The sequence below is a fragment of the Melospiza georgiana genome, chromosome Z, assembly GCF_028018845.1.
Source record: "Melospiza georgiana isolate bMelGeo1 chromosome Z, bMelGeo1.pri, whole genome shotgun sequence".
Classification (NCBI taxonomy): Eukaryota; Metazoa; Chordata; class Aves; order Passeriformes; family Passerellidae; genus Melospiza; species Melospiza georgiana.
Genome location: NC_080465.1, coordinates 45,719,486 through 45,743,644, shown reverse-complemented (window position 1 = coordinate 45,743,644; position 24,159 = coordinate 45,719,486). Strand labels below are relative to the sequence as shown.

At 37.6% G+C, this 24,159-nt stretch overlaps 1 protein-coding gene across 2 annotated transcripts; it reads right to left on the bottom strand.

Annotated features, from left to right (window-relative positions):
• Positions 1 to 1,079: 1,079 nt before the first annotated feature.
• CENPK (centromere protein K) lies at positions 1,080 to 24,158 on the bottom strand. Of its 2 annotated transcripts, XM_058043467.1 has the most exons (10): positions 24,094 to 24,158; positions 21,268 to 21,366; positions 20,232 to 20,288; positions 17,762 to 17,834; positions 13,508 to 13,554; positions 10,682 to 10,764; positions 10,475 to 10,573; positions 10,059 to 10,200; positions 6,569 to 6,622; positions 1,080 to 3,661 (listed from the first exon to the last, which is right to left on the bottom strand). In XM_058043467.1, the coding sequence occupies exons 1-10, from the start codon at positions 24,094 to 24,096 to the stop codon at positions 3,503 to 3,505; spliced, it is 816 nt and encodes a 271-aa protein (XP_057899450.1). In that variant the 5' UTR covers positions 24,097 to 24,158; the 3' UTR covers positions 1,080 to 3,502. The 2 variants fall into 2 exon arrangements, with proteins under 2 accessions (XP_057899450.1, XP_057899451.1); XM_058043468.1 differs by lacking the exon at positions 10,475 to 10,573.
• Between the last annotated feature and the right edge of the window lies 1 nt (position 24,159).

The window sequence follows — 24,159 nt, the reverse complement described above, 5'->3', positions numbered from 1 at the left end:
ATTTTTTTCAATACAGCAAAATTCAGATAAATACAGCAGTTGCATTTAATGCCACAATCAAAAGTTGAAAATCTGCAGAACAATTTAGTTATTTCACTAGAAAATCACATCAGTAAGTTTGACCCAACAGTCCATTGCAGAGTTTGTGAAGGCAGGTGTGGTCTGCTCTTAACCTCTTAATACTATGTACAAGAAGGTCTTCCTGTTGCTAGATCAATTTCCTCACAATAAGAAGTTTGCTGTACTGATGTATTCCAAAAAGCAATAAGAGATGGGGGCTCTGCACAGCATGCACATTCCAGAAGAATCGTTACTGTATAATGAATTTTTTTCCTCTTCATGTAAATGCACATCTGATGTCTAGACCACAGAGTGGCAAGTAATGCTCCCATGGGGTGAGATTTTCTACTGAAACAGTCACAGAGGAAAGGACCACTCCCCAAGGTTTGGCCTCTGATTCAGCAGGTGACTGCTGGTCCATGAATTATGCCCTGGCTGGTGACACAGTTGTGACTAACATCTTACTCTTAACCATACTAAAACCACCAGCTCTATACTGGGAGAATATGGCATGTGGTAGATGGAGAAGCTGCCTGTTTATCTGGTGAGGAGGCAGAGCTGTGAGAGGCAGTGCCAATATTCCAGAGATATGGGCCTAATCAAACAGACCCAGCCAAGTTCAATACTTCCATACTGAGCAATGACTGAAATCAGACATCTGTCCTTTTGCAGGTTGTTATCCTGACATCTGTCTTGACCTGCATGGGTTATAACACACAGATTTAGGTTTACCTGATTCTCTCTAGACAGGCATGGCTGAGTAGGGAACCGCTGGTCAACTAAAGGGAAAGAAGCAAAGGCACAGGCAGACAGGCACTGATCTTCGTATTTGCACCTGGGATATCATTGGCCTTCTTGGCAAAAAGGACACACTGCCTGCTCACAGATCAGTTTGTCATCTTACTCAGGCTTGGTAGCTCCAAATGTTCATTTAACATCCTGGCTTTTTTTTTTTACATTACCTTTGTAGAGTTAAAAATTGACAGTAAGCTAAACAATTTCACAGAATGCACATGGAGTCACAATATTAGCATTTAATAGAGGTGTTAATTCCAAACAAACGACTGTTACTTAGACATGCAAGGAGACAAAAAATGGAGAAATTATCCTACTCCTTCAACATACACCCTAACGTTCCTGATTGTTGAAAGTACTGATGAAAGAGCTTACTCCTAGTTTTTTTTCATAAGGAAGATCTGTTCTTCATCACTGCCTTGATTTGCTTCAATTTACTTGTCAGGATTTTTCTAGGAGCTACAGCTTTCAGCTAGCTCTGTTTCAGTCTAAACCAGCTTCTCTTAAAAACTGGCAATGCATTTTAGGCCATGAGAGAAAATGGATTGTCTCTTTCTACAACTTTTCTTCTGCTGCACTGATTCAATCCCTCCTTAGGAAAAAGCTCTACACCGAACCTTTGGGTTCTGAGCATATCCAGGGCCTAAGCAGAAAGGCTTCAGAGAATGCTGAAGATGCTGTGGAGCCGCAGGAGGATCTCAGGGAATATCTATGTATCTCCTCAGGGTCCAACAATTAGTAGGATAGAGAATTCTGAACCTGCAGACTGCCAATTTTCTTACATAATCACAAATCTGAATTCTGTAATATTTTTTTGCAAGTTCATATATAATCTTACAACATATTTTATGAGTGAGTGAGTGAGTGAGTGAGTTCAATAATTTAATGTAAAGCTTTATGCGAAGTACTTTCATTTAAATCTGTTCTGGTATTTTACTTGGATGAGATTTGATTTTGGTATGAAGAATAATGAATATTGCATCTTCTTTAGAGCACTTGTTTATAGACGGTCCTATCTCCTCAATTCTTTGGTTCGGGTTTGGATTTGGGAAGTGGGTGGTATGGGTTAGTATTCTTCTTTTTAAACACAAGAGGCTACTGAGTGTTTAACATTTCTTCTTCTACTTATTAATGTCAAGACAGAAGCAGTCATCCAGTGTCAATGAAGCATTTGAGCAGTGTTAATAAACAAGCTGAAAGGATAGCAGAATACAAAGCATTTAAACACAAAGCAAGGAAAAAACCCTAAAGAGACAATGCTATAAATGTAAACCAAAAAATGCAGTTATTAAAATTCTTAATTAAAAATACTGTAAGGTAAATGTGTATAGATTAGTCAGACTCTAGAGCTCATAAGAGAAGATAAACCACAACAGAAGGGTAGTTACACAAGGAATATGAACCAAAAAGAAGTCAATGCTCATGCACAACACCACGCACCACATTATATACTTACGCTTAATCACCAGTTGGAAGGGTAAAATGAACAGCATTCACTCAAAACTACACAAGATGAATGATTGTTTTTTGCTTAACTTTTAATTGGTCTAAAAAGAGCAATTCTACTGGAACTTAGACTGGTCCCCCTTACCTCTCCCATGCATCCTGACATCATCTTTACAAGTCATCACACCAAATCACATGAACACCATTCTAAAAACAATCACACAAAAACATTATATGATAGTACAAAACTCTTTATTTTTCCATCAATTAAAAAATCACCCAAGCTCCTCCCTCAATAAAAAACAATCTGGTTAATAAAGGATAATTTAGTCACTACAGATAAGCAAGAGTAAAATTTTTGTACTCAATAAAATACAAGAAAAATGGCTACAGAAAAGACTGAGATTGCAAAAAATGGCAGCATTGAATCAGAAGGTAACTCTCAACTGACATAACTTAGAAGCTGTAGAGATCAACAGAACAGAGACCCATTAAAAGCCTTGATCAACTAGGTCTGAAAAAGTGAAGACAGATACTCTACGGCAATATAGCATAACACAAAGTAGGCCATTTGGGAAGCGTGCAGTGAAAGGCACAGACTCAACTTCTGCTGCACCTTGCACAGAAAGGTGTGTCAGCTTTCCCAGGTGTTTATCATGGAGCCAGTAAAACTGTTTGCAAAGGCTCTGAGAAACAAACAAGGCATAACACATTCTTGACAGGATACCTCCCTGTTAGTTCCAAATGTTTGTAAGGCCATGTACAGGAGTGGTGTTATTCTGAATTTTGCCTCTACAGAATACAAGAAAATAGTAAAGGAAATAGAGACAACTTCGGGCAATCTAAGAAGTCTAATCTATACAAGTAATGTATAAAGTATGGTTTTTAAAGTAAAAAAGACTGTTAAAAATATTTGTCTGTTACATGAATTGGCATCTTACAGAAGCAGTGATAAAAAGCTTCCATAATGTAAATCTTGATCTAACACTGAAGGCCAACTGTAAGCACTTAAAATAGATTATTATTTTTTCTTTTTCTACGTTTTATGCTCTTAAATATCCATTTTAATGTAAAAGAAAAAGATCATTCAACAAGAAGTGATGCTTGATACTAAGAAAGCCTAGTAGGAAACCTAAGTATGTCCTAGCCCTGAATTAAGAGACTGGTGTTGTTTTGTTTTCAAGTGCACATGTAGGTCACACTAATTGTGATAAGCTTGGAGGCGTATTCTGTTTGGATCCTCTGGATGTCTCAGGGCCACTCCATATCGCAGCAGCAGCTCAACATAAGGTGGCCAAAATGATTGATTAATTGTTATATAAGGTTCATGAGGAGTGGTCATTATTGTGTTTATCAGCACCTGGAAGATGAAAAGGGTAAGATTTAGGAAATTAACAAAACAGCTAGATTTTATCTCCTTTAACCAAATTTTTACAAATTACTGTGATGTAGGCAATATAAGATATAAAGGACTATACAGAAGAAATATGAGACCTATACAAAGTAGAAGTAAAGCAAAGGACTTCCAATTAGCTACATAACATCTTTTTTGACGTAAAAATTAGAACCAGAATCCTCTTTTATTCCAGAATAAATGTAGATTAAACGCTGTATCTTGATACAGAATTAGTTAATGGAGTTAAAAACAAAATTAGTTTTGTCATTTTGTTTCAGTTCATGGAGATCATATTCATGCCCTCACGATATTGCTCATGGGGAGTACTGCACACATTACAGATTAAATAATCTTACCCATCCCATGGTGCTCTTTCTATTTAACCTAGATATTTAATCTTTCTTCTCAGAGCTTTTAAATGTTATACTGTCCCAATTTCAGTAAGTACAAAATATTTTTTGCCCTTTAGTGCTAAAGTCAAATTCAAAATACTTGCTACCAGATTTTATATTTTTGCATCCAGTGCTGCTAATAAAAGACCCAAATGAATGACTACTCTTATTTTTCAGAAAATTCTGAAGAAGAATTGTTCCAGTTAATATATTTTGTACTTCCAATTATGAGAATTTACTCCAAATGCATTATTCTAGACAAATTTTTACTGTTTTTTTTCTGACATCTGATACTCCAAAATAGCTTTCATGGCTGTAACTTATGTGTACCTCAGAAAACATTTTTCACATTTAACATTAGGGTCTTGGGTCAGCTGTTGATATTCTCTGCCCCGAGATGTGTAGGTTGTCTCTGCTTCAGCCCGTGCAACTGAAGAATGAGACTGGACTCTTCACTTTTCAGTCTTGAAGTTGTTTATTAATTCTTATCTATAAAATTTTCTTTCTGCCCAGCCGAGATCTGAACAGCAAGGCAGCCAAAGGCACTCTGACCACCCCCGAGGCGGTGTTGTCTTTCCATACTACAAACTACGTATATCATATTTACTCTTAATTCTCAATACCTATCACCTATGTTAGACAGTGCACTTCTACTCTAAACCAATCCCAAAGTGCCAACATCACTGCAGAAAACGGAGAACAAGAAGAAGAAAGAAGAAGGACGAGACACGCCCTGATTCCTCCATCTTGTCCCCATAATCCCTATATCAAAAATCCTAAAATCTACATTTTCACCCTGTGAATATTTTATTATTACACTATTCAAACCTGTGTGACTTTCATGTCCTCATACAAAGCTGGTGACTTGCTCCAGGGGTTAAAATCAAATCCCCAGGTGTTCTGGGCAGCATGCCAGGGTCTCCGAGCCCCTTGATGGGGTCCTCAGCAACTCTGGACATCCAGAGGGATGTACTGAGTTCCAACAAAGAGGGACTTGAAGCTAGAACAACATGACTCAACAAAGAAAAACCTTCCAGAATACAAAGATAAGGGACATTGACACTTTAGGTCAGGATGTTGAAATTCAAAATGAGTCTAAATTTTTCAAATAGTGTGTTCTTCCAAACAGAAGTCAGATATTACATGAATATGTTCCCATTTTTAGGAGATTAACAATATCAGAAAAATATGAAGGGCAATTTTAAAGCATTAGAAGACCTTCAAAATTCTTTTTCCATAAGGACTGTGGCCACTCTGAATTCTGATCTGTTTTCAAGCTCTGCCTAATTTGGCATTAAAAGGTATGCTGAGATATTTGAAGCATGTAAAATGATTTTGATGATGTAAGCCCAAAGCCTGGGCTTTAAACTGTAGTACATAGTGATTAGATAATAGCATCTTAATACCAGCAAATTTTTATACATCACATTTTGCATCAAGAAAAAAATTTTCCCCAGGGACATCTTACATATAGAACTTAGAACTGTCTAAGGAGGGGGAACAGAAAATTTCACTTCATATGCTACATTTAAGACAAGAAGAAAAATTATGCTTTGCAATTCACATTCATAAACTGCACTGTAATTAAAAATTCGCACTAAGCAATGCTTCTATACTGATAAAATCAATCAGAAATGCATTAATCGGATTAACTGATTTCCTTGTATGAGTTAATAATCCAGTTAATGCACAAGACTATTGGTCTGAGGCTACATATTTAGTCCTTCTGTTAATGCGTATTTCAGAAATATTTTTCTTGAAACAGTATAAAATAGATCATGAAATTTTTTTTTCTTAAACACAGTATTTGTCTCTCCCAACATGAGCCACTAACGCACATAAAAAATGTCTTTGAATCAAATATTGTAAAATCAAGAAATAAGAGACAGCCATTCTCCAGCCTAAACTGAACCAGTTAATTATTGCCACACCTCTTGTAATAATGTGGGGTTTACTTTGATAGGAATTAAAATAGAAAACTGACCTAGATTCACAGAATGGTTTGGGTTGGAACGTACTTTAAGATCATCTCATTCCAAGCACCTCTCATGGGCAGGTGCACCTTGCAATAGATCAGATTGCTCCAAGCCCCATCCAACCCGGGCTTGATCACTGCCAGGGATGGAGTATCCACAGCTTCTCAGGACAGCCTGTTCCACTGCCTCACCACCCTCACAGTAAAGAATTTACTCCTGAAAGCTAATCTAAGTATCTCTTCTTGTAATTTAAAACTATTCCCCCATGCAAAAAGTTGCTCTGCATCTTTTTATAAGCCCCCTTTTAGAACCAGAAGGCCACAATGAGGTCTCCCTGCACTCTTCTTGTAGACACAACATTCTTAATCGTTCTAGATTAACTGTCTTAACTAAATACCACATACTGTTATTTATATTAGTAATAAACACTTTATCATCATCACCATCACTACATCTGAATATTTAAAAATTCCTCAAATCTCTACATAGTGAAAACGTCTTACCTCTAAAATTTCTTGCAATGCTATCAGTTCTACAGCTGTCTCTGCCGAAGAGTTCTGGAAAGATAAACATCCCCCAGCCAAATTAACAAAACCCCAAACCAGTTAAGAAAAACTTTAATTGACAAAATAATTACACAATTATTTGATTGCATAGTACACAAAAGATGAAAACTTTTAGTTAGATTTAAATCTACCAGTTCAAAATCCTACACTTCAAATGTAACATTTTTTGAATTATCAAGAGAGATTTATCTAAAGTGATCATAATGTTTTCATCTGTGTTTACATTTAAATAAAACCAAATACATCAAATTTATAATGTAGTGCAGAATTTGTTCTGTGAAGAAATTTGTTGGAGGAAAAAATATTTTTCATGAGCTTTAAATAAATGTTTATAATAGAAATTTGACACAACTCAAGACTTAATTTCATAGTGCCTCAATATTTTTTTTCATAATTTGACAATGAATACTTACTTGCTTTGAATTCAACTAAAACATTTATCTTATCAAGGCTGAGAAATAGAATAATCAAAAATTTTGGTGGAATAAAAGGCAATGATAAAATACCACTAAAAGATTACTTCTTTTCCTTTGTAGCAATCAAATCAAGCCATTTGTCTATAGAGATTCCTTTGGCAGCAATGTCAATGGATCTGCTTGTACTGTTGCAAGGTAAACCTGATTCTTTAATTTTCCAGTTTTATTCTTTTCCCCCATGCACTTCAGTTTCAACAAAATAAAGGAGATAATATTCCACTGGCTTTCTCAGCATTGCTGTTGAATGCATGAATTTAAGACCCAAGATATTACCAGCTGTGCAGCACCTTATACAAACTTCACTTCTGGAACAGAGGAAGAAAACAAGCAAGAAAGAAGAATATTCTGAAAGGCAAATTCTGGATCCTTTTTCCCAGTCACAGTTTGTAATAGTCTCACCTGCAGACAGTCAGAAGTTTCAGTTTCCAGGGAGAGCCTGCTCCATGGAAGCTCTGCAAATCCTCGTGCTATGACCCAATAACATCTATCTATATGCCCTTATCTCAATATTTAGCTGAGGAAATAGAATCGACATTACCTATCAGCAAAAGTTCCTTAGAGCAAACATGAAACTTCACAACCTTTACTGATATATTTCCCTGGTCAAAATTACAACTAATACAATTAAGGACCACTAATCACTTAATGCTTATAAAGTCGTTAAGCAGGATGCTCAGCATTTCATTATTTAGCCTGAAAGGCACCTTCTTCACCCTTCCTATCACACAGATTTGCATAAAGAATATTCCTCAGCCTCTGATTTTTCGTATTATTATCTTGAAAAAAAAAAGTAGATTTTTATCCTAGATCATCGTTACTACAGTCACTACCTATATTAAAGGTGTTGGGCCATGGCAATGGAAGCCAACATGAGCTGTTATGATGCAGTCTTCACTCCCATTCCCACTCTCAATCCCACATGCATGTCGCCAGGTGAAAGGAGGGTGGAACCAGACCAGTGAGGCTTGGAGCAGTTCAAACTATATTGCAGCCATGTCCTACAGACATCAACCCTGCACATTTGCCCTCACACAGAACCACTGTGAACACAACATCCTTCCACAAAGTGAAGCAAAATTGCTGATGTGCAGAGTTTGGTGCTGCTAGACTGCTGAACCAAGCTGATAAGAGAAGTGAATAATGTGTTCTCATGAATCAACATAACAGCTAATTTCATTGCTAATTCATTTCAGTGATTACAATTTGTATTTCTTACACCCAATAAATGTAGGCAAAATGGCATGCTGTCCTGCCTTCCCAGTCAATTACTTAGATGTAGATTAAGAGGTACCTGTAGTTAAGCCAAGTGATCCAAGTGAGTCAAAAGGTATAGAAAAGCTATGAATTCACAAAGAGTGAAAAGAAAGAAAAAGACTGTCAGAAAACAGACTCTGTTTAAGAGTTCAGGAAATGTATAAATAAAATTTAAGCTAAGAAAAGATAAAACCTTGTGTTGAAATTAATCAAAGTAGTTTTTTTGTTTAAGTAAAGTGATAGGTAACAGCCAACATGGTTTCACTACAGACCATTTACACCCAACAAATTCAGTGGCCTTCTACAAGAGTTACAGTATTTGTAGAAAAGGAAGAACAACTGATGGCATCTACCTGGACTTTTGCAAATCATTTGACACTGTCCCACATTCAACTCTTTCTAAAACAGAGAGACTTAGACCAAAATATGTCACATTTACTAAGAACAGGAAAGTAAAGCATTGGTATGAAGGAAAACTAAGATTCAACAAAATAAGATATTTGAATAATACTTTGAAAATGAACACCATGTCTTGACAAATCCACTGGCATTTTTATATGCAAAATATGCACTTATGTGCAAAACATTTTTTTAATTAAAAGATCAGGATTCGTTAGCTGCAAATTACAGACAGAAAAGACTTTGGTTTGGTGATGGGTGTGAGCTAGTACTTTTGTTTATAATATTGTTTCTTAGCAGGTTGTAAAAAAGATGAATCCAAGTGAAAACGAACAGACAATGGTTATTATTAGGATAAGCTAAAGAATTGAAAAATATTATCTCGCAGGAGAACATAAAGGTGTTCCTAGTTCAATTAGCAAAACAAAGAAAGAGAGGATATGAGATTGCTGCTGTAAATATATCAGGAGAAATAAACACAAGAAAGAAAAAGAGCTATTCTGAGGTGCTAGAAGAAAAAACACAGGAGAAACAGTAGTAAAAAAATTATTTGTTCTAAAATGGAGCTCAATGATAATATTGAAGAAATTTTTATATTATGTAGTTACCCAAAATAATAGGGAACTGGATTAAAGAAATAATTTCAGCTTCTGTAATGTTAAGTGTTCCTGAAATCAAAATCAAACCCTGCCTTTTTTTCATAGCTTTTTTTAATCTATCAAATACTAATGGTAATAGTTTTATTTTTACTGCACACTTTGAATTTATTATGCAAAATACTCCCTGGCTGCCTATTCTCCCTGAGGTTTTACGATAATTTTGACCCAGTTTGCCTGAACAAAATCTGATGGTTAACATTCCAAACTACTCTGTAATTATAAACACTTTTCCTTTTTGTTCCAAAAACATTGTTAAACAATTAAAATTTGCTTTGCCAAGGAAAATAGGAATCTACTTGCCCAGTCAAGTAAAAAAAAAAAAGAGCAAATTTGGACTGAACCTCACACCACTTCCAAATGTGGCATGGCTTGCAGTTCAGTAAGAAATACAATATGTTGCTATGTATCTCATTGGGTAAGGGCTATATGCATTAAGAAAAGAAAATACCCAGCTGGAAACAGCCTTAAATAATATAAAACAACCTGAAAAATATAAATTAAACCTAGAGGATCAGCTGTAAAAATTATGCTTATTTCAAATACAACTGCAGGTTCAATGCTAGAGACTTCAAACAGGTACTGCATCTAATTAAATATAAACTCAACATTTCAAATTTAATAGTTAAAGAAAAGTCTTACCTTTTTTTTAATATTTTCACCTTCCTCTGGAGGGGGAAAATGTTCATCCAGAAATTCACCCAAAGCACTCAAGAGTTCTTTCTTATAGGTTTCTAATTTCAGTAGTTTATTTTTCAGCTCATTGAGTTCTCTAGTTTTCAAACTAACAGTAAAAACACAGCAACAAAACAAGGGATCAAATAAAGTAACTAAAAAATCCCTCCTAAGTAAAAAACCCCCTTATTATCTGTTGTTAGAAATTAATCATCTTTAATCAAAGGATATAGTAGCATTACTTTCATGTTTAAAATATGGATTACTGAGCAATTATCTGATCCATTAAATAAAACAAAGAATAAATTTTAAGAGTTTGCTTGCTCATTTGCTCCTGTTGATATTTAAATTCTTGAATTTGTAACTCAAAAATGTAGAAATACCTTTTCTTGGAAGGATGTTCAGCTTCGGTATTTGCCTCTTCTTCCATTTTATTAAGAGTCTCTAGCATCTGTTTCTGTTCCTCATTCCACTGCTTCTCTCTTTGAAACATGAAAGGTATGAAATGGCACAACAGATAAATAGTTTCCCTGGGTAGTCAAAAAAAGAAAAAAGCTCACAGCATTCCAAAGTCCAAATTACTGTATTACCTTTTCAGATCTTCTTCCAGTCGTTTATTCTTTGACTGAATTGTTGACAGCACCATTTCAAGATCATTTTTTACTTTCTGCAACTATAAAAGAATAGAAATTAAACTATTTGCAGGTAGCCCGGACTGTAGTATTTGTTCTATGTAAGGCTACATTTGTAAATCTGATAAAAGGGAAGAAAATCATCTGCAATTCCTTAGAAAACATTAAAATCCAGTTTAAAATGCAGGAGCTATTGAAAACGTCACTGTGACCAGTTGCTCATTAGTGTCTTCTTGAAGCTCACAGAGCTTAACAAAATACTTAATTTTACCTGAAGTACACACATGAACTGCTCAGCGAATGAATGGCTGAGGAGAAAATGTCTACAGCACCAGGGCTCTATTGTCTAAACTACTGCAGCTGCTGGCAAGAATGAATTCATGCTACTTGCACCACATAAAATGTACAGAAAATGAAAGACTAACTGCATCCATTAATTAAATGATCCCCAGTGCTATGACATATCTGGGACAGGAAATACAGAGAAATAAAACTACTACAGTCAGAAGTTATAAGCATTGCTGAATCTAGTGAACAGTGGACTCTCAGTGGGCTGGGTCTTCCATTATAGAAATCACAGAATAGGTAAGGTTGTGTTGAGGAACACATTCAGTGCAGGTGGCTCAGGGTGCAGCTGCAGCAGAGCTGCAGGTTGAGCTCTGGGCTGAGCTCTGGCAAGAGCCCCAGGCAAGAGGCCATGAACTGCTGGCTCTGTAGAGCAGGGCACCTGGGGGCCTGTGGCCCTGCCAGGGGAAGGGACATGGAGACACAGCAGAAGCTGATGACATCTGGATTCTTCTGTGTTCACACTGTGAGGGCATAAAGCCTTTTGGCTTTGAGGGTATAAAATTCCTTTTTTCTGGGTACTTCCTCAGAGGCACCCAGCTCAAGCTGTTATTCTGTTATTATGCCATGATTAAATTATTTTAAGGATCAGGATGTGTGAGCCTAGGGGAAGAAGGAAACCTACGATTGAGCTGGTAAGGACACCTGATCTGTGTGAGTGTGGGTAGCTGTGAATGGGCTTAGTAACTGACACCACTGCTCCTGGACTGTTGGATGTGGAAGTTTCCTTAACCATTGTGACAGGCCACAGTGGGTCATGTGGACCAACCTCCCTGGTCAGGCAGGGGTCATCCAAGAGCACATGGCACAGGTTGCAGACAGTTCTTGACAAACTCCAGCAAGGGAGACTACACAATCTCTCTGGGCAATCTGTTCCAGTGCACAGTAAAGAAGCTCTTCCTTGTGTTCTTGTGCATCCCATGGCCTCTTGTCCTACTGCTTGGCATCAATGAGAAGAGCCTGGCTCCATTCTCTTCAGACACTTGTATAAATTTATGAGATCCCCTGTTACAGCACTATGGTCTTCTACAAAATAATGTTTCTTATATAAACCTATGATTTGGATGTATTTTTTCTGCTTCCATACAAAATAAGAGCACCTAGGAATTTAGCTCAAAGAAATATACATTCTGAAAATACGCTACAGAAACAAATATGCTCGATATATATAACATCTGGAAAAAACCCTGTAATCCTCAAATATCAGATCAACATGCCAATCAAAGTGTGTAACCTAACAACTTTTTGATAGTGACTCTTAACAGCAGTCAGATTTGCTGTTGTGAGTGATACTAGAAGGCATTAGACCCAGGAATATTCTCAAGTCACACAGCATTCCTATGTGCCATCGATATAGTATAATGTTACCCACAAGACATTATTGATTTGCTCTTTCTTCCAATGGAGGAACTCAACAAAATATTTGCAAATTATTGCCACAGAACTCAATGTCTAAGGTAACTGACTCTTCCATGTAACACATAATATTACATCATTTTCTATTAAGTATGAAATGCAATGTATTATAACATTTTGTTTAAAAAAACACACACAAATATCTTAAAGGCAGGTGTCTTTTCCATGGTACAAAGTGATAGTACAAGGAGCAAGAGGCCCAAACTCAAATATAGGAATTTCCATCTGAAAATTAGGAAAAACTGCTTTACTGGAGGGTGACTGAGTACTGGAACAGGCTGCTGTGGAGTGTCCTTCTTTGAAGATATTCAAAAGCCACCTCGACACAATCCTGCGAGGCACTTAGGGGCAGGGTTTAGTCATGGATTTGGATGGTTGGACTCGATCATCTTAGAGGCCTTTTCCAATCTAAACTATCCTATGATTCTATCTCCCTTCTAACTCCAGCCATTCTGTGACAGATTAGCAATTAAAATTCAGACACAATTCTGAGTGGATCTTCTTGCCCTTGAGCCATGTTAACTGAAAGTAATCTTGAAAAGTACAGTGTGAAGGCTTCAGGCCTAGAAATGGATGCTGCTGCACAATGTTACAGATGACAGTTAAGTCTTTGCAAGGCATGGTCATCAGTCAAGATTTCTGTCTCCTGGTAGCATCCAGCACAATGGAACTCCAATCCTAAGTGAGGCCTTGGAGCATTAATGTAGCAGGGATGTCGATTGTCACATCATTTTCATTGCACACAGATAAGTTTGCTGAGCTACTGTGATTAGATGGTGTGTCCAGAGGCAAAATACTGTTTATTGTGCACTACTCAGTTACTTGTGCAGTAAGTCAGTTTAAAACCTCACTCATTACAACCAGGAAATTTTACTAGTTATACTAGAGGGGGAAAAAAGCATTAGAACAACATAAATGGCTGAAGGAAAATACACAGCATTTTAGCACCCTAGGAACAGTCATAGGAAAACACAGCAATTGCATGTATTGTTTTTTTTCCCAACACAATTTAATTAGACTTACCTCTTCTTTTCCCAATTCTAACAGTACATCTGGATTGGTAGAAATTACTGAAAAATAAAATGAATTGTTTATTTTTTCCATTGGATGATAAAGATTTATTTATACTGAAAAGCAGCTTGGCTAGAGAGAAATTTGTGCAGCTTCTGAAAAACAGTTTGGCTCTCAGTAGGAGTTTAACCACATGCTGTGGTGTCCTGCCGGGCTAACCTACTATCACTATTAAGCAAATTAAATTAGACTGAAAAAAGTGCAGTGTTAATGCTTGTGTGTTATTTTTATACCTGAACTGGCTGCAAATACATTGGTGAGGGTGCATAATGAATAAATAGCGTATGTCTATACATTTCAAGACAAGCAAGCCTGATTTTTTCAGCTGAAGGCATTCCATCAACATTACCAATGTGGGCAATCAAATTCTTCCAGTCCTCCAATTCCTTGTTAAATAGCCTCCTAGATGCTTGATCAGGACTATAGAACCTAGTTTTAATAACTTCAGAAGCATGTCACCATCCTTACTGTTCACAAAAACAGTAGGGAGATGAATGACCCAGCAAGGCCAATACCCAAACTCAAAACACTGAGCAACAGCAATATCTAAGTGAAACCAAAGTACAATTCAAGAAGATGAAAATTTTTCTCCAGAATGCTTCTACAAAATGCAGTGATTTATGACTCATGCATTTTCAGAATAAAAAGTTAAATTCTTGTTTTTTACAGTGCTCAACAGACTCCAGTCAATTCTCAGATCCATGTCCACTTGCAGCTTGTGCATAAACATATGACTATTTTGAACTATTTCAATTCATTCAATACAATGAATGATGTTTCATTCTCAACAGGAGAAATGAAAGCTATTCTAACAGACTAAACTCTTTATAGGCAGATTTTTTGGTGGAAGTTTGGGCTTGAACTCTCTAATCTTACAAATAATTACTTAAATAAAAATTCCTTAATCAAAAAGGAAATCCTTAACCCTCTCATGACAGCATTAAACATCTCCTAAATACACACAATCCATTTAATAAATTCAGAAAAGTACTTTCTTTGGTAATGTTATAGTACTTACCTGAAAAATTTTAAAGAGCTTAAGATAAGTAGTTTTAAAGCACTGTTTGTTCTGAGATGAAAATCAGAAAAACTACTGAAGCATCAAAAAATGCATAAAACTTCAATAAAACTCCTTTCAGTTCCAAAAAAATTGGAAAATTGCTGTTTCTAAATCTTGACACAAAGTTTAAGTACTCTGCTCCCACTTAAGCGTAAGAGCTGCAGGAGACAGTAGTCTGTGTTTCATCAGAGTAAGATTTCTTTATAGTATATAGTATATATATATATAGTATATATATACTTTCTTTATTTCTTTATATGAATATACTACCTACATGTGACAAAATTAATTGGTGAGCTTTTATTCACATTCACTAGTATATTTGAAAAAAACCCATCCAATTCTTCCTCCTGCCACTTCCTGCTGACATGATCTTTATAAGCCTTCCCTTACCAAATATTACCACTTTTTACAACTGCCTCATAACGCTTCTTTATTTCAAGATACCTAATCCTGAGTTCATGCTTGCCATTCACTGTTCATATTGTGCAAGTATCAGAATAGAAGGCCCTTTGTTCCTGGGAAAGAAATCACTAGCCATAATTTAGTGAAGGAACAATGCAGATCTAAAACACTGGGACAACACACTTATGCCAGCTGCTGCTGTAAATTCACTGCTTGCTCAATCCACAATCAATTAAATCTTTTTCAGTTTTGTTGAATCACTGCACTTGCAAAAAATCAAATGTTAGAGAGAATTGCCTAGTGATACACAGTACAATTACTAAGAAAAATACTACCAGATGCTAGGAATGTAAAAGCAACTACTATGCACATGTTTATACAGAAACTCAAAATAAAACAAAAAGGTATTTGGCAGAATACTGCTATTTTGCAAAGAAAAACAGAATTTATGCAGAGACCACAACTGTTTGAAATGGTTTAAAATATGGTTGCTTTCACTTCCCGATTTTGCAAAGGTAAAAGTTAAATTTTATTTTTATAAGCCAAAAGCTTTTTTAGAAGTTTTAATTCAGCTGATTTAGCAGATCTAGAGCTACATAAATAATACCAGAAATTGAGAAAGAAAAAGACATTAAAGCAAAAGCTTTGCAAAAATAAAATTTGCATTGTGAATTCAAGTCTGTTTGCCAATATTGTGCTCAAAAAAATGTAGAACTGCCAAGCTATAACCTCTGAAAATAAGGTTTAAGACTGAAATGCTGACAGGTCCTCATTTACAGGAAATGAACTGGCCACTACTAAAAGCTAAAACAAAAGTTACAAGACAGCCTGACATTCATGCTCTATTAGTTAATTGTATTAAATAAGTATTTCTGCTGTTTTTATTTAGATATAATCAGATAATGTTTTCAATTAAGTAATTCCTCCTTTAAAACAAATAATAGGTAGAAAGGAGCCAAGACAGAGAAGTAAGCAAAGGGGACTCCTCATTTCCATAAAAGTACCATAACTCTATTCAAATTCTTAGCAGGATTTTTTTCTTCCACTGGAAAGGGAGCCAAAAAAGGCAGAGATCTGGTTGTACAGTACTAATTATAGACAATTCTCTATTAAAAAATTAGGATTTCTAATAAGAAATATTATCATCTGGGAAGAAGTAAGAATGGTTGAACAAAGCAAGTCAGCAAGCCAAAAAAATAGGCCAAGGACATTTTTAAGCCAATAGCTTGAAGTTTAATATACATATTTTAGTATGGAAATCTAACAGCCTCGGGTATTTTACCCAGATAAAAACTAAGTTCTTTCAATTAATTTGCTTTAAGCCCACAACTTATTCATGAACAGCAGCCAGGAACCAGTATGTTCCAAATTCATTCAATGACATACCTTTGGTCTACATACCTCAGTAGCACTGGAGGCTGACAGTTCTTGGAGTGAGGCTTACAACACTGAACTATGAATTTATTCTAATACAGCAACAGTATCTCTTTATAAAAAAAAAAAAATCCTAGCTTCTCTAGCTTCTCTTATTTAGTGATGAGATGCAGCAAATACGTAGACTTTGAAAAAAGTTGGAGAACTGCTTCTGATGTTGATCTGAAAAGGCATTTCCATTTGGCTAAATGACAAAACATTGGAAATCACCACATGCTGTCTATAAGACATTCCTATAATTTTGTAAATATTATAAAACCAAGCCTTTACTGACGTAAAAATATTCAATTTAGTCAATATATTAATTTAAAGATTAACTAGAAGTTTTACTGGATTGAAAGGTGCTAACAGGTCCTTGACAGGAGACATAACCATGAGTACTACCAGAATATTAATGATAGTGTAGTGTGAACTGTTTCAGGAATGTCCACATGGGACATCTGGAAACAAAGATTACTTTAGTCACACTTAGATCCTGAATGCTTTTATTTCCAGTATCTGGCCACATCAGCCTTGCAAGAGGGTGGTGCTTATGTACAAAGAGAACTTTGAAGAACTGAGGAATTGATACCTTTTGACTGATAATGCCTAACAAATATAAGCACTACCCCTAGTCTCAGTGGTTTGTGCTTCTCAGAATCAGTAAGTGTTCTGGATTCCTGCATTTTTAAAAAACTCTAGTTGCTCTTACCACTTTATCTTGACTTGAAATCTCCAATCCCTGTTAATTCAAAATACTACAGTGTAAAGGGCTTAGCACTAAAGGTCTATTTTAAAGTTTCAACTGTCACATCATAATACCACACACCTTTAATCAGAAAAACAATCAGAAGATGTATAGTTAATGTATCAGCTTCTTAAAAGACAAAATTATTTGCCAAAATATTTCTGTTCTAAAAACTAAATACAAATAAAAGATAGAGAAAAAACAATCACTCAGAAAAGAATATGAAGGAGGGTAAGAGGATAATTAACTTTTTTTATTTGGTTAGGAGATCTGCTAATAGTTGTTTTTCCATTTAACTGACTGATGAATTGTGACATGAATCATGCACTTATTTGTCCAGAATTATAGGATTAAGTTTTAGTGGAATTCACTTTTAATTTCAAGTTGACTTAGAACTGAAGTGCAAAAATAATGAAGAAATGAAACATACATGCTACTTTTTAAAGTAGCATTATTTTAATTTTTAAGTAGTTATGGAATGAAAATACAATCAGCAGATATTCAATATACTCATTGCCTAGATGAAAGAAACTTTGCAGAAGGTTATACAAACATTCTTTACAAGGAAACAGTTACTCACCTTCAGGACTTCTTGCTTGCCACTGATGAACATCTACTTTTAAAGCTTTCCATTGCAGCATTAACAAGGAAAGCTGTGTAACAAGAAAAGAAGGATCTCTTGAAGTGTGCTGAGTTGCATTGGCATAAAATGAGGTGGAACAGGATAGAAATCGAATTGTTAACTTAATACAGCAGAAAACAAAAGAGCATCTATTACAATAGAACACTAGTTTCTTCAAAATATTTTACAGTAATTCACAGGGATCATGGAACGTTTGTCTTATTTTTTCAAAAGGGGGAAATGAGAAGGAGTCAGAATTGGCAGAGTTGTGAAGGCCCTTCAGAGGAAGGTTCATACAGGTAAAAAAATACTTTCTAATGTCCTCAGAGCCCTTCCTGCAGGGCTGCCCAGCAGCCACTCCTCTCCCGCTGGCTTGCTGGTATTAGATGTCATGCCACTGAGGACTGCCCAATGTTCTAAGCTAGCTCCATCCCTCTGCAAGGCCTCTGGTCCCTCCAGAGTGCCAACCATCGTCCAGTTTGGAGTCATCAGCCAGCGTGCTCACGGTGCATTCCAACCTTCATCCAGGTCACTGATAAACACGTGGAACAGAGCTGAGCTGCACCCTGAGGAGCACCGCTGGTGGCTGGTGGCCAGCCAGATACAGCCCCATCACTGCACCCCACTGAGCTCCGTGCTTCAGACAGGTCTTTACTCAGCACACTGCGAACCTGCTCATCCCACAGCTGCAGTCCCCAAGGATACTGCAAGGGATAGCGCAACAATGACATTTAACAAGAAGAAATTACATATGCACTGATTAGGAAAAAGTCCAAACAAGTATTAAGTTACACCCCCTTCTTCTCCCATTTTGCTGCCTATGTTAGTCATTTATTGGTTGCATTTTTCAAACTTAGTAAGAGAAAACCTGTCCTGATCTTGATTCCTGAAGCTTCAGTTATATTTCCTCTCCCCTGCCCAGATGAAGAGGGGAGTGATGAACAGCTAAGATGGCCAGATAGGATTAAACCTGAAAAGTCATGGCAGTCTGGTGAAGATCCCACCAACTGGAAAAGGAGACACACAACCCATATTATTAAGAAGACAAAAACAAATATCTGTAAACTACAGATTGATCAGTCTCGCCTCTGTGCCCAGCAAGACCAAGGACCATATCCTCCTTGAAATTATGCTAAGTCATGTGGAAAATTAAGAGGCAATTGTTGTTAAGCAACATGAATTTAAGGGCAAATCACACCTGACAAATTGGGTGGCTTCCTATAACAGGATTAGGGCATTGGTGCATAAGGTAAGAGCGACTGATGTCATCTATTTGGGAGCTGTGCAAAGCATTTGACACTGTTTGGAACAACATGCTTGTCACTATACTCTTGAGACACAGATGTGACAACAGACTGCTCAGTGGGTAAGGAATTGGCTGGATGGTGACACTCAGGTACAGTTCAGCATTCAGGTGAAGATCCGTGATGAGGGGGCATTGCATAGGCCATGTTTCTGAGACAGGCACTATGTAACATCTTTGTCAGGGACATGGACAGGGGGATCAAGGGCACCCTCAGCGAGTCACTGACAGCAGCAGGCTGTGTGGGACAACTGACACACTGCCGGGAAGGGATGGCATCCAGAGGGACCTGGACAGGCTTGAGAGCTGCACTAGTATGAAACTTATGAAGTTTAACAAGACCAAGCACAACGTTCCATGCCTGGGTCGGGGCAACCAACCCCCAGTATCAATACAGGCCGAGTGAGAGCAGCCCTGAGAAGAAAGATCTGGGAATCTTGCTGGATGAGAAGTTGGACACATGCACTTGCAGTCCAGAAAGCCAATCATAACCCTGCATCAAATACAGCATGGCCAGCAGGTAGGTCAAGGAAGGGGATTCTGCCCCTCCACTCTGCTCTGGTGAGACCCCACCTTGAGTGCTGCCTCCAGCTCTGGGGTTCCCAATATAAGAAGGATGTGAACTTGCTCAAGTATGTCTGGAGGAGAACCACAAAGATGATTGGAGGGCTGGAATACCACTCCTATAAAGACAGGTGAGGGGAGTTGAGTTTGTTCAGCCTGGAGAAGGCTCCAGGGAAACACTATAGGACCTTCCAGTACCTGAATGGGGCCTAAAAGAAAGAAGAGAGACTGTTCACAAGTGCATGTAGTGATAGGGAACGGGGAAATGGCCTTAAGATGATAGAGGGCAGGTTTAGATTAGATACTGGGAAGAAATTCTTTATTGTATAAGCACAGAGACACTGGAACTGGTTGCCCAGAAAAGCTGCAGACGCCCCATCCCTAAAAGGGTTCAAGGCCAGGCTGGAAAGGGGCTTAAAGCAACCTAATTTAGTTGAAGGTGTCTCTGCCTATGCCTGGATTAGAACTGGATGATCTTTAAGGGCTTTTCTAAGGCAGGCCATTCTCTGATTCTATGGTCTTAGCAGAAAATGGAGCATTTTAAAAAACCCACTGTCTTACCTTGGCATCTGATGGTAGCAGTGTCTCTCTTCCTAGAAGCATTAGCTTGCTCTGACACTTGGTAGAAACAAAAAGAAATAAAACACAAAGAAAGTTGTTTACTCTTCTCTTTTGTAAGAACAAAATGCAATTCTTAGAAATTTAAACACAACTTTTTAAATATAGAAATAAATTAATTTTAACTTGGATCCTTCCACATCCCCTATACCCTAACCCAGAAGAGCAACTTAAGAAAAGTTTTGAAATCACAGCACAGTAAAGTAACACTTAATTAACTCTGAAGGAGAGAAGTAGCACCTAAAGAAAGATGTATTCTTTGAGTAAAAAGGCAAGTTATGAGGGAAAAGTTCATATGGGGAAAGGCATTGAACAGATGAAGAACATAAGAAACTGAGAAAAGAGTCATGGACAAGGCTGAACAGTATTCCCTAAGAACTGACAGAAGTTTATCTTTTCTGGGAATCCAGAAAATAAAAATAACCACCCCTAAACTGTTATTTGTTAACATATTGTGCTATGTACGAGAGAAGTTCTAACCATGACAATGTAACTGTGAGTTTGCAAGGGAGTAAGCATAGGGAGACATCACTGTCCTCCTCTGCCTCTCTCTCATCCTATTCTCTCTCTCCTCTAAGATCCAAAGGACGTGTGAAATGGAATCCCACCTTTTGTGAGGCTAAAGAGAGAAGGGTCTCTTTACGCTGGTACTACCGCAACACAAATAAGATTCCTTCATTTTCCATAATTTTAATATACAGTCCCACACTAAATAAATAGTAACATCAGCACATTGACTTTACAAAGCATTCTCCACCCCTCCAAGCACTTCTACATTTGACCTAACTGAAGATACTATTTCCTTTTTTTTTCTGTTTGTTTGTTTCTGATTTTTTGCTTGTGTGGGTTTTTTGATTGGTTGCTTGGTTTGGTTTTATCAGAGTGGTTTCTTTGGAGAGGGTGGAGCAAGCATGTGGTGAATAAAATAATTCTGAAAAAGCACTATAATAAACCTTGTCTATCATTGATATTTGCATACCTCTTCAATCTGCTTCCAAATACTCTCACATTCATCCAAGACTTCTACCTTGGCTTCGACAGGACGAGCTGTGTCACTGATTTCTGATGCACATTCAGCCTATTAACAAGCAAAGAGAACGTGTTATCATGTAGATCTACAATAACTGATTACTTAATCATCCTTGCCATTTCAGATCAACTATGCAACAGAAAAAAACTCTCTTAATCCAAATCTTTTAGCTAACTCCTCCATAGTTTTAGAAAGCACCCAGCCATTAAGTAAAATCTGCTAACTATATAACTAAGTAGAATCAGTGTCTAAGAAGAGACTAATAATTTACTTTTAAAATTGAATGACAAAATCCTAAATTTTCATAACCGCTTTGATTATTTGCCATGGCTTCTTTATTTTCCAACAGCATTATTATAGAAACAATAAGGGAGTCTCACATCTACAAAGCCACGCTCTACCTCCATTTATGTGCAATATTTATTATGTATTTTATATATATGTTTCTTTTCAGGCACTAACTTCTGTTCTGTCAATAAACATGGTAATATATTTCTCTTTCATTTGAATTCAGAATATTTTTGATTAACAAATTAAGCACCCTCAAAGTTACTAGAAAAACAAACAAAAGAACCTGAAAGAACATACAGACAACCAAGGAAAGAGAGCACCTGGGAAGCCTAAATAAAAATCAATCCAAGTTAAATTAAAAACTTTGAGAAATTGTTGGGTCAGAAAGAAACAACTGGAATTAATTTATGAATTTGTATGCTTCTCACTTAAGAGATACCTGAATGACAGCAGCAATTAACAGGGGAAAAATAAGAAGGAGTAAAATTTTTTTCCCAGGGAAAACAATCAACAGGCTAGATATACCAGATGCAGGAGGCCTTTAAAAATGCCTTAATGGGTCACTAGACCCACCAAACACATAGAAACAGAAATGTTAAAAATAGATAATGATCTAGAGAAGAATTATACTTTTCTACCTTCTGATTGAAACATAAATTACTAACTCAATCTTTTGTTCTTTTTCAGTACAAAAACACAGCATCAGAGAAAATTATTATTATTCTTTAAAAGGAGTGAAATATTCTACTAGTACTTGTGAAGTTCAAGCACCTCATAGCAAAGTGGATGAGGAAAGAGAATCAGAACATCTCACTGAATGCTGGAATTACACTAGAGAACTCACACAGCCAATACTTCTACTAAGTCTTCCTGGCAAATTTCTTGCACTTAAAACAGAGCTCTACAAAATCTAGGTTACCATGATCTTATAGAACTAATGAGCATAGATTTTGGAAAGCAAGATCATTATCTTCTTAAGAGTCTTGGAATGGCTCCATAATATAAAACAGAACCAGTTCCCATAATTTATTAAGACTTCTGAAATGCCTCCAGCAAAGACTGCCCAGAAGGAAGAAACTAAGAAAGAAACTAAGCAGTCTTAGTTTTTTCTCAGACAAACAAAAAAAAAAGAGACAAAGAGAGTTTGGGGGGATAGTGGGGAGACAGAAGAATAAAAGGGAGAAAAAGAACCTCATGCTTTGGAAATTTAAAGGGGTCATGGGGTGGGATAAAAACCTATTCTGCCCATATGCCCTGCAATACTATAATTCATCACTATTAAAGCATTATGTGGAATAATAATGCTTTCTTTTCTCTGAAGAGAAAGACAGAAAACCTCTATCGCACAAAAATTATGAAATGATTCTGCTGATAACTTTAAATTTCTGGGTCAATTTCATACAACATTTCAAAATATACATATTGTAAGACATGACAGGGCTCTCACAAGCCAAACTGACTTGCCGTCCTTAATGCTGTGCTCTTATCTACCTTACACAGTACACACAATGAAATGTCACTTTCGGATCTTATTTTCTTGTAGCTTGCAGTTTTCCCCATTTCAGTATGGTTAAATTACATTTTTATTTCCACACCATACCTGAAAACCTAAAGTTTTTTTGGCATTAATACTAATGTCTTCCATTTTCAACAAGTTATTCCTTCTTACTTTGTTTTAGGACTATATAATTAGGTAAGAAATACACACATGTGCAAGTGTAGGCTCTATGCTAGCCAAGGCTTTACAAAAAAAAAATCACAGGATGGGTCAGGTTGGAAGGGACCACAGGAGGTCATCTGGTCCAACCTCCCGTTTGAAGCAGGGTCATCCCAGAGTACATGGCACAGGATTGTGTCCAGATGGTGCTTGAGTATCTCCAGTGAGGGAGACTCCACACACTCTCTGAGCAATCTGCTCCAGTGCATGGTTACCTGCACCGTAAAGCTCTTCCTCATGTCGAGGCGGAACTTCCTGGGCATCAGTTTCTGCCCATTGCCCCTCGTCCTACTGCTGGGCACAGCGGAGCAGAGCCTGCATCCATTCTCTTGGCACTGTCCCTTTCATACCCGTACACACACATGAGGAAGGCGAAATGCGTCCTGTGGCCCAGCACACAAACACCAGCTGCGGGCAGACGGCGAGGGAGGGGAGAGGAAAGCGACGGAAGGTTTGTGAAAGAGACACGAAAGCACCAAAATATCGGCAAGGTACAAACAACTCTCAAAAGCGGTGAGACAGGGAGCCCCCACCGCCAACCCCCGCAGCACAACGGCGGCAGGACGTGAGGCGGGACATTCCCGCTCACAGCCCAGGCATGAACCTCGCTCCTTCCCAGCCGGGAAGCCAGCGCCCTCCCCGCAAAGCAGCCCCGCGGCCCCAGCGGCCGAGACCGCCTCCCGGCGCCGCGGTGTCGGAGCGCCGGGGTGCCCTGAGCGCCGGGGGCCGCCCGGGGCTCGCCCGCCACCCCTCCCGCCCGTTACTACCATGGCCGCTTCCCGCCGTCCGAGCCGCGGCGCGTACGTCACTCGCAGAGCGCCCGGCGCGGGGCA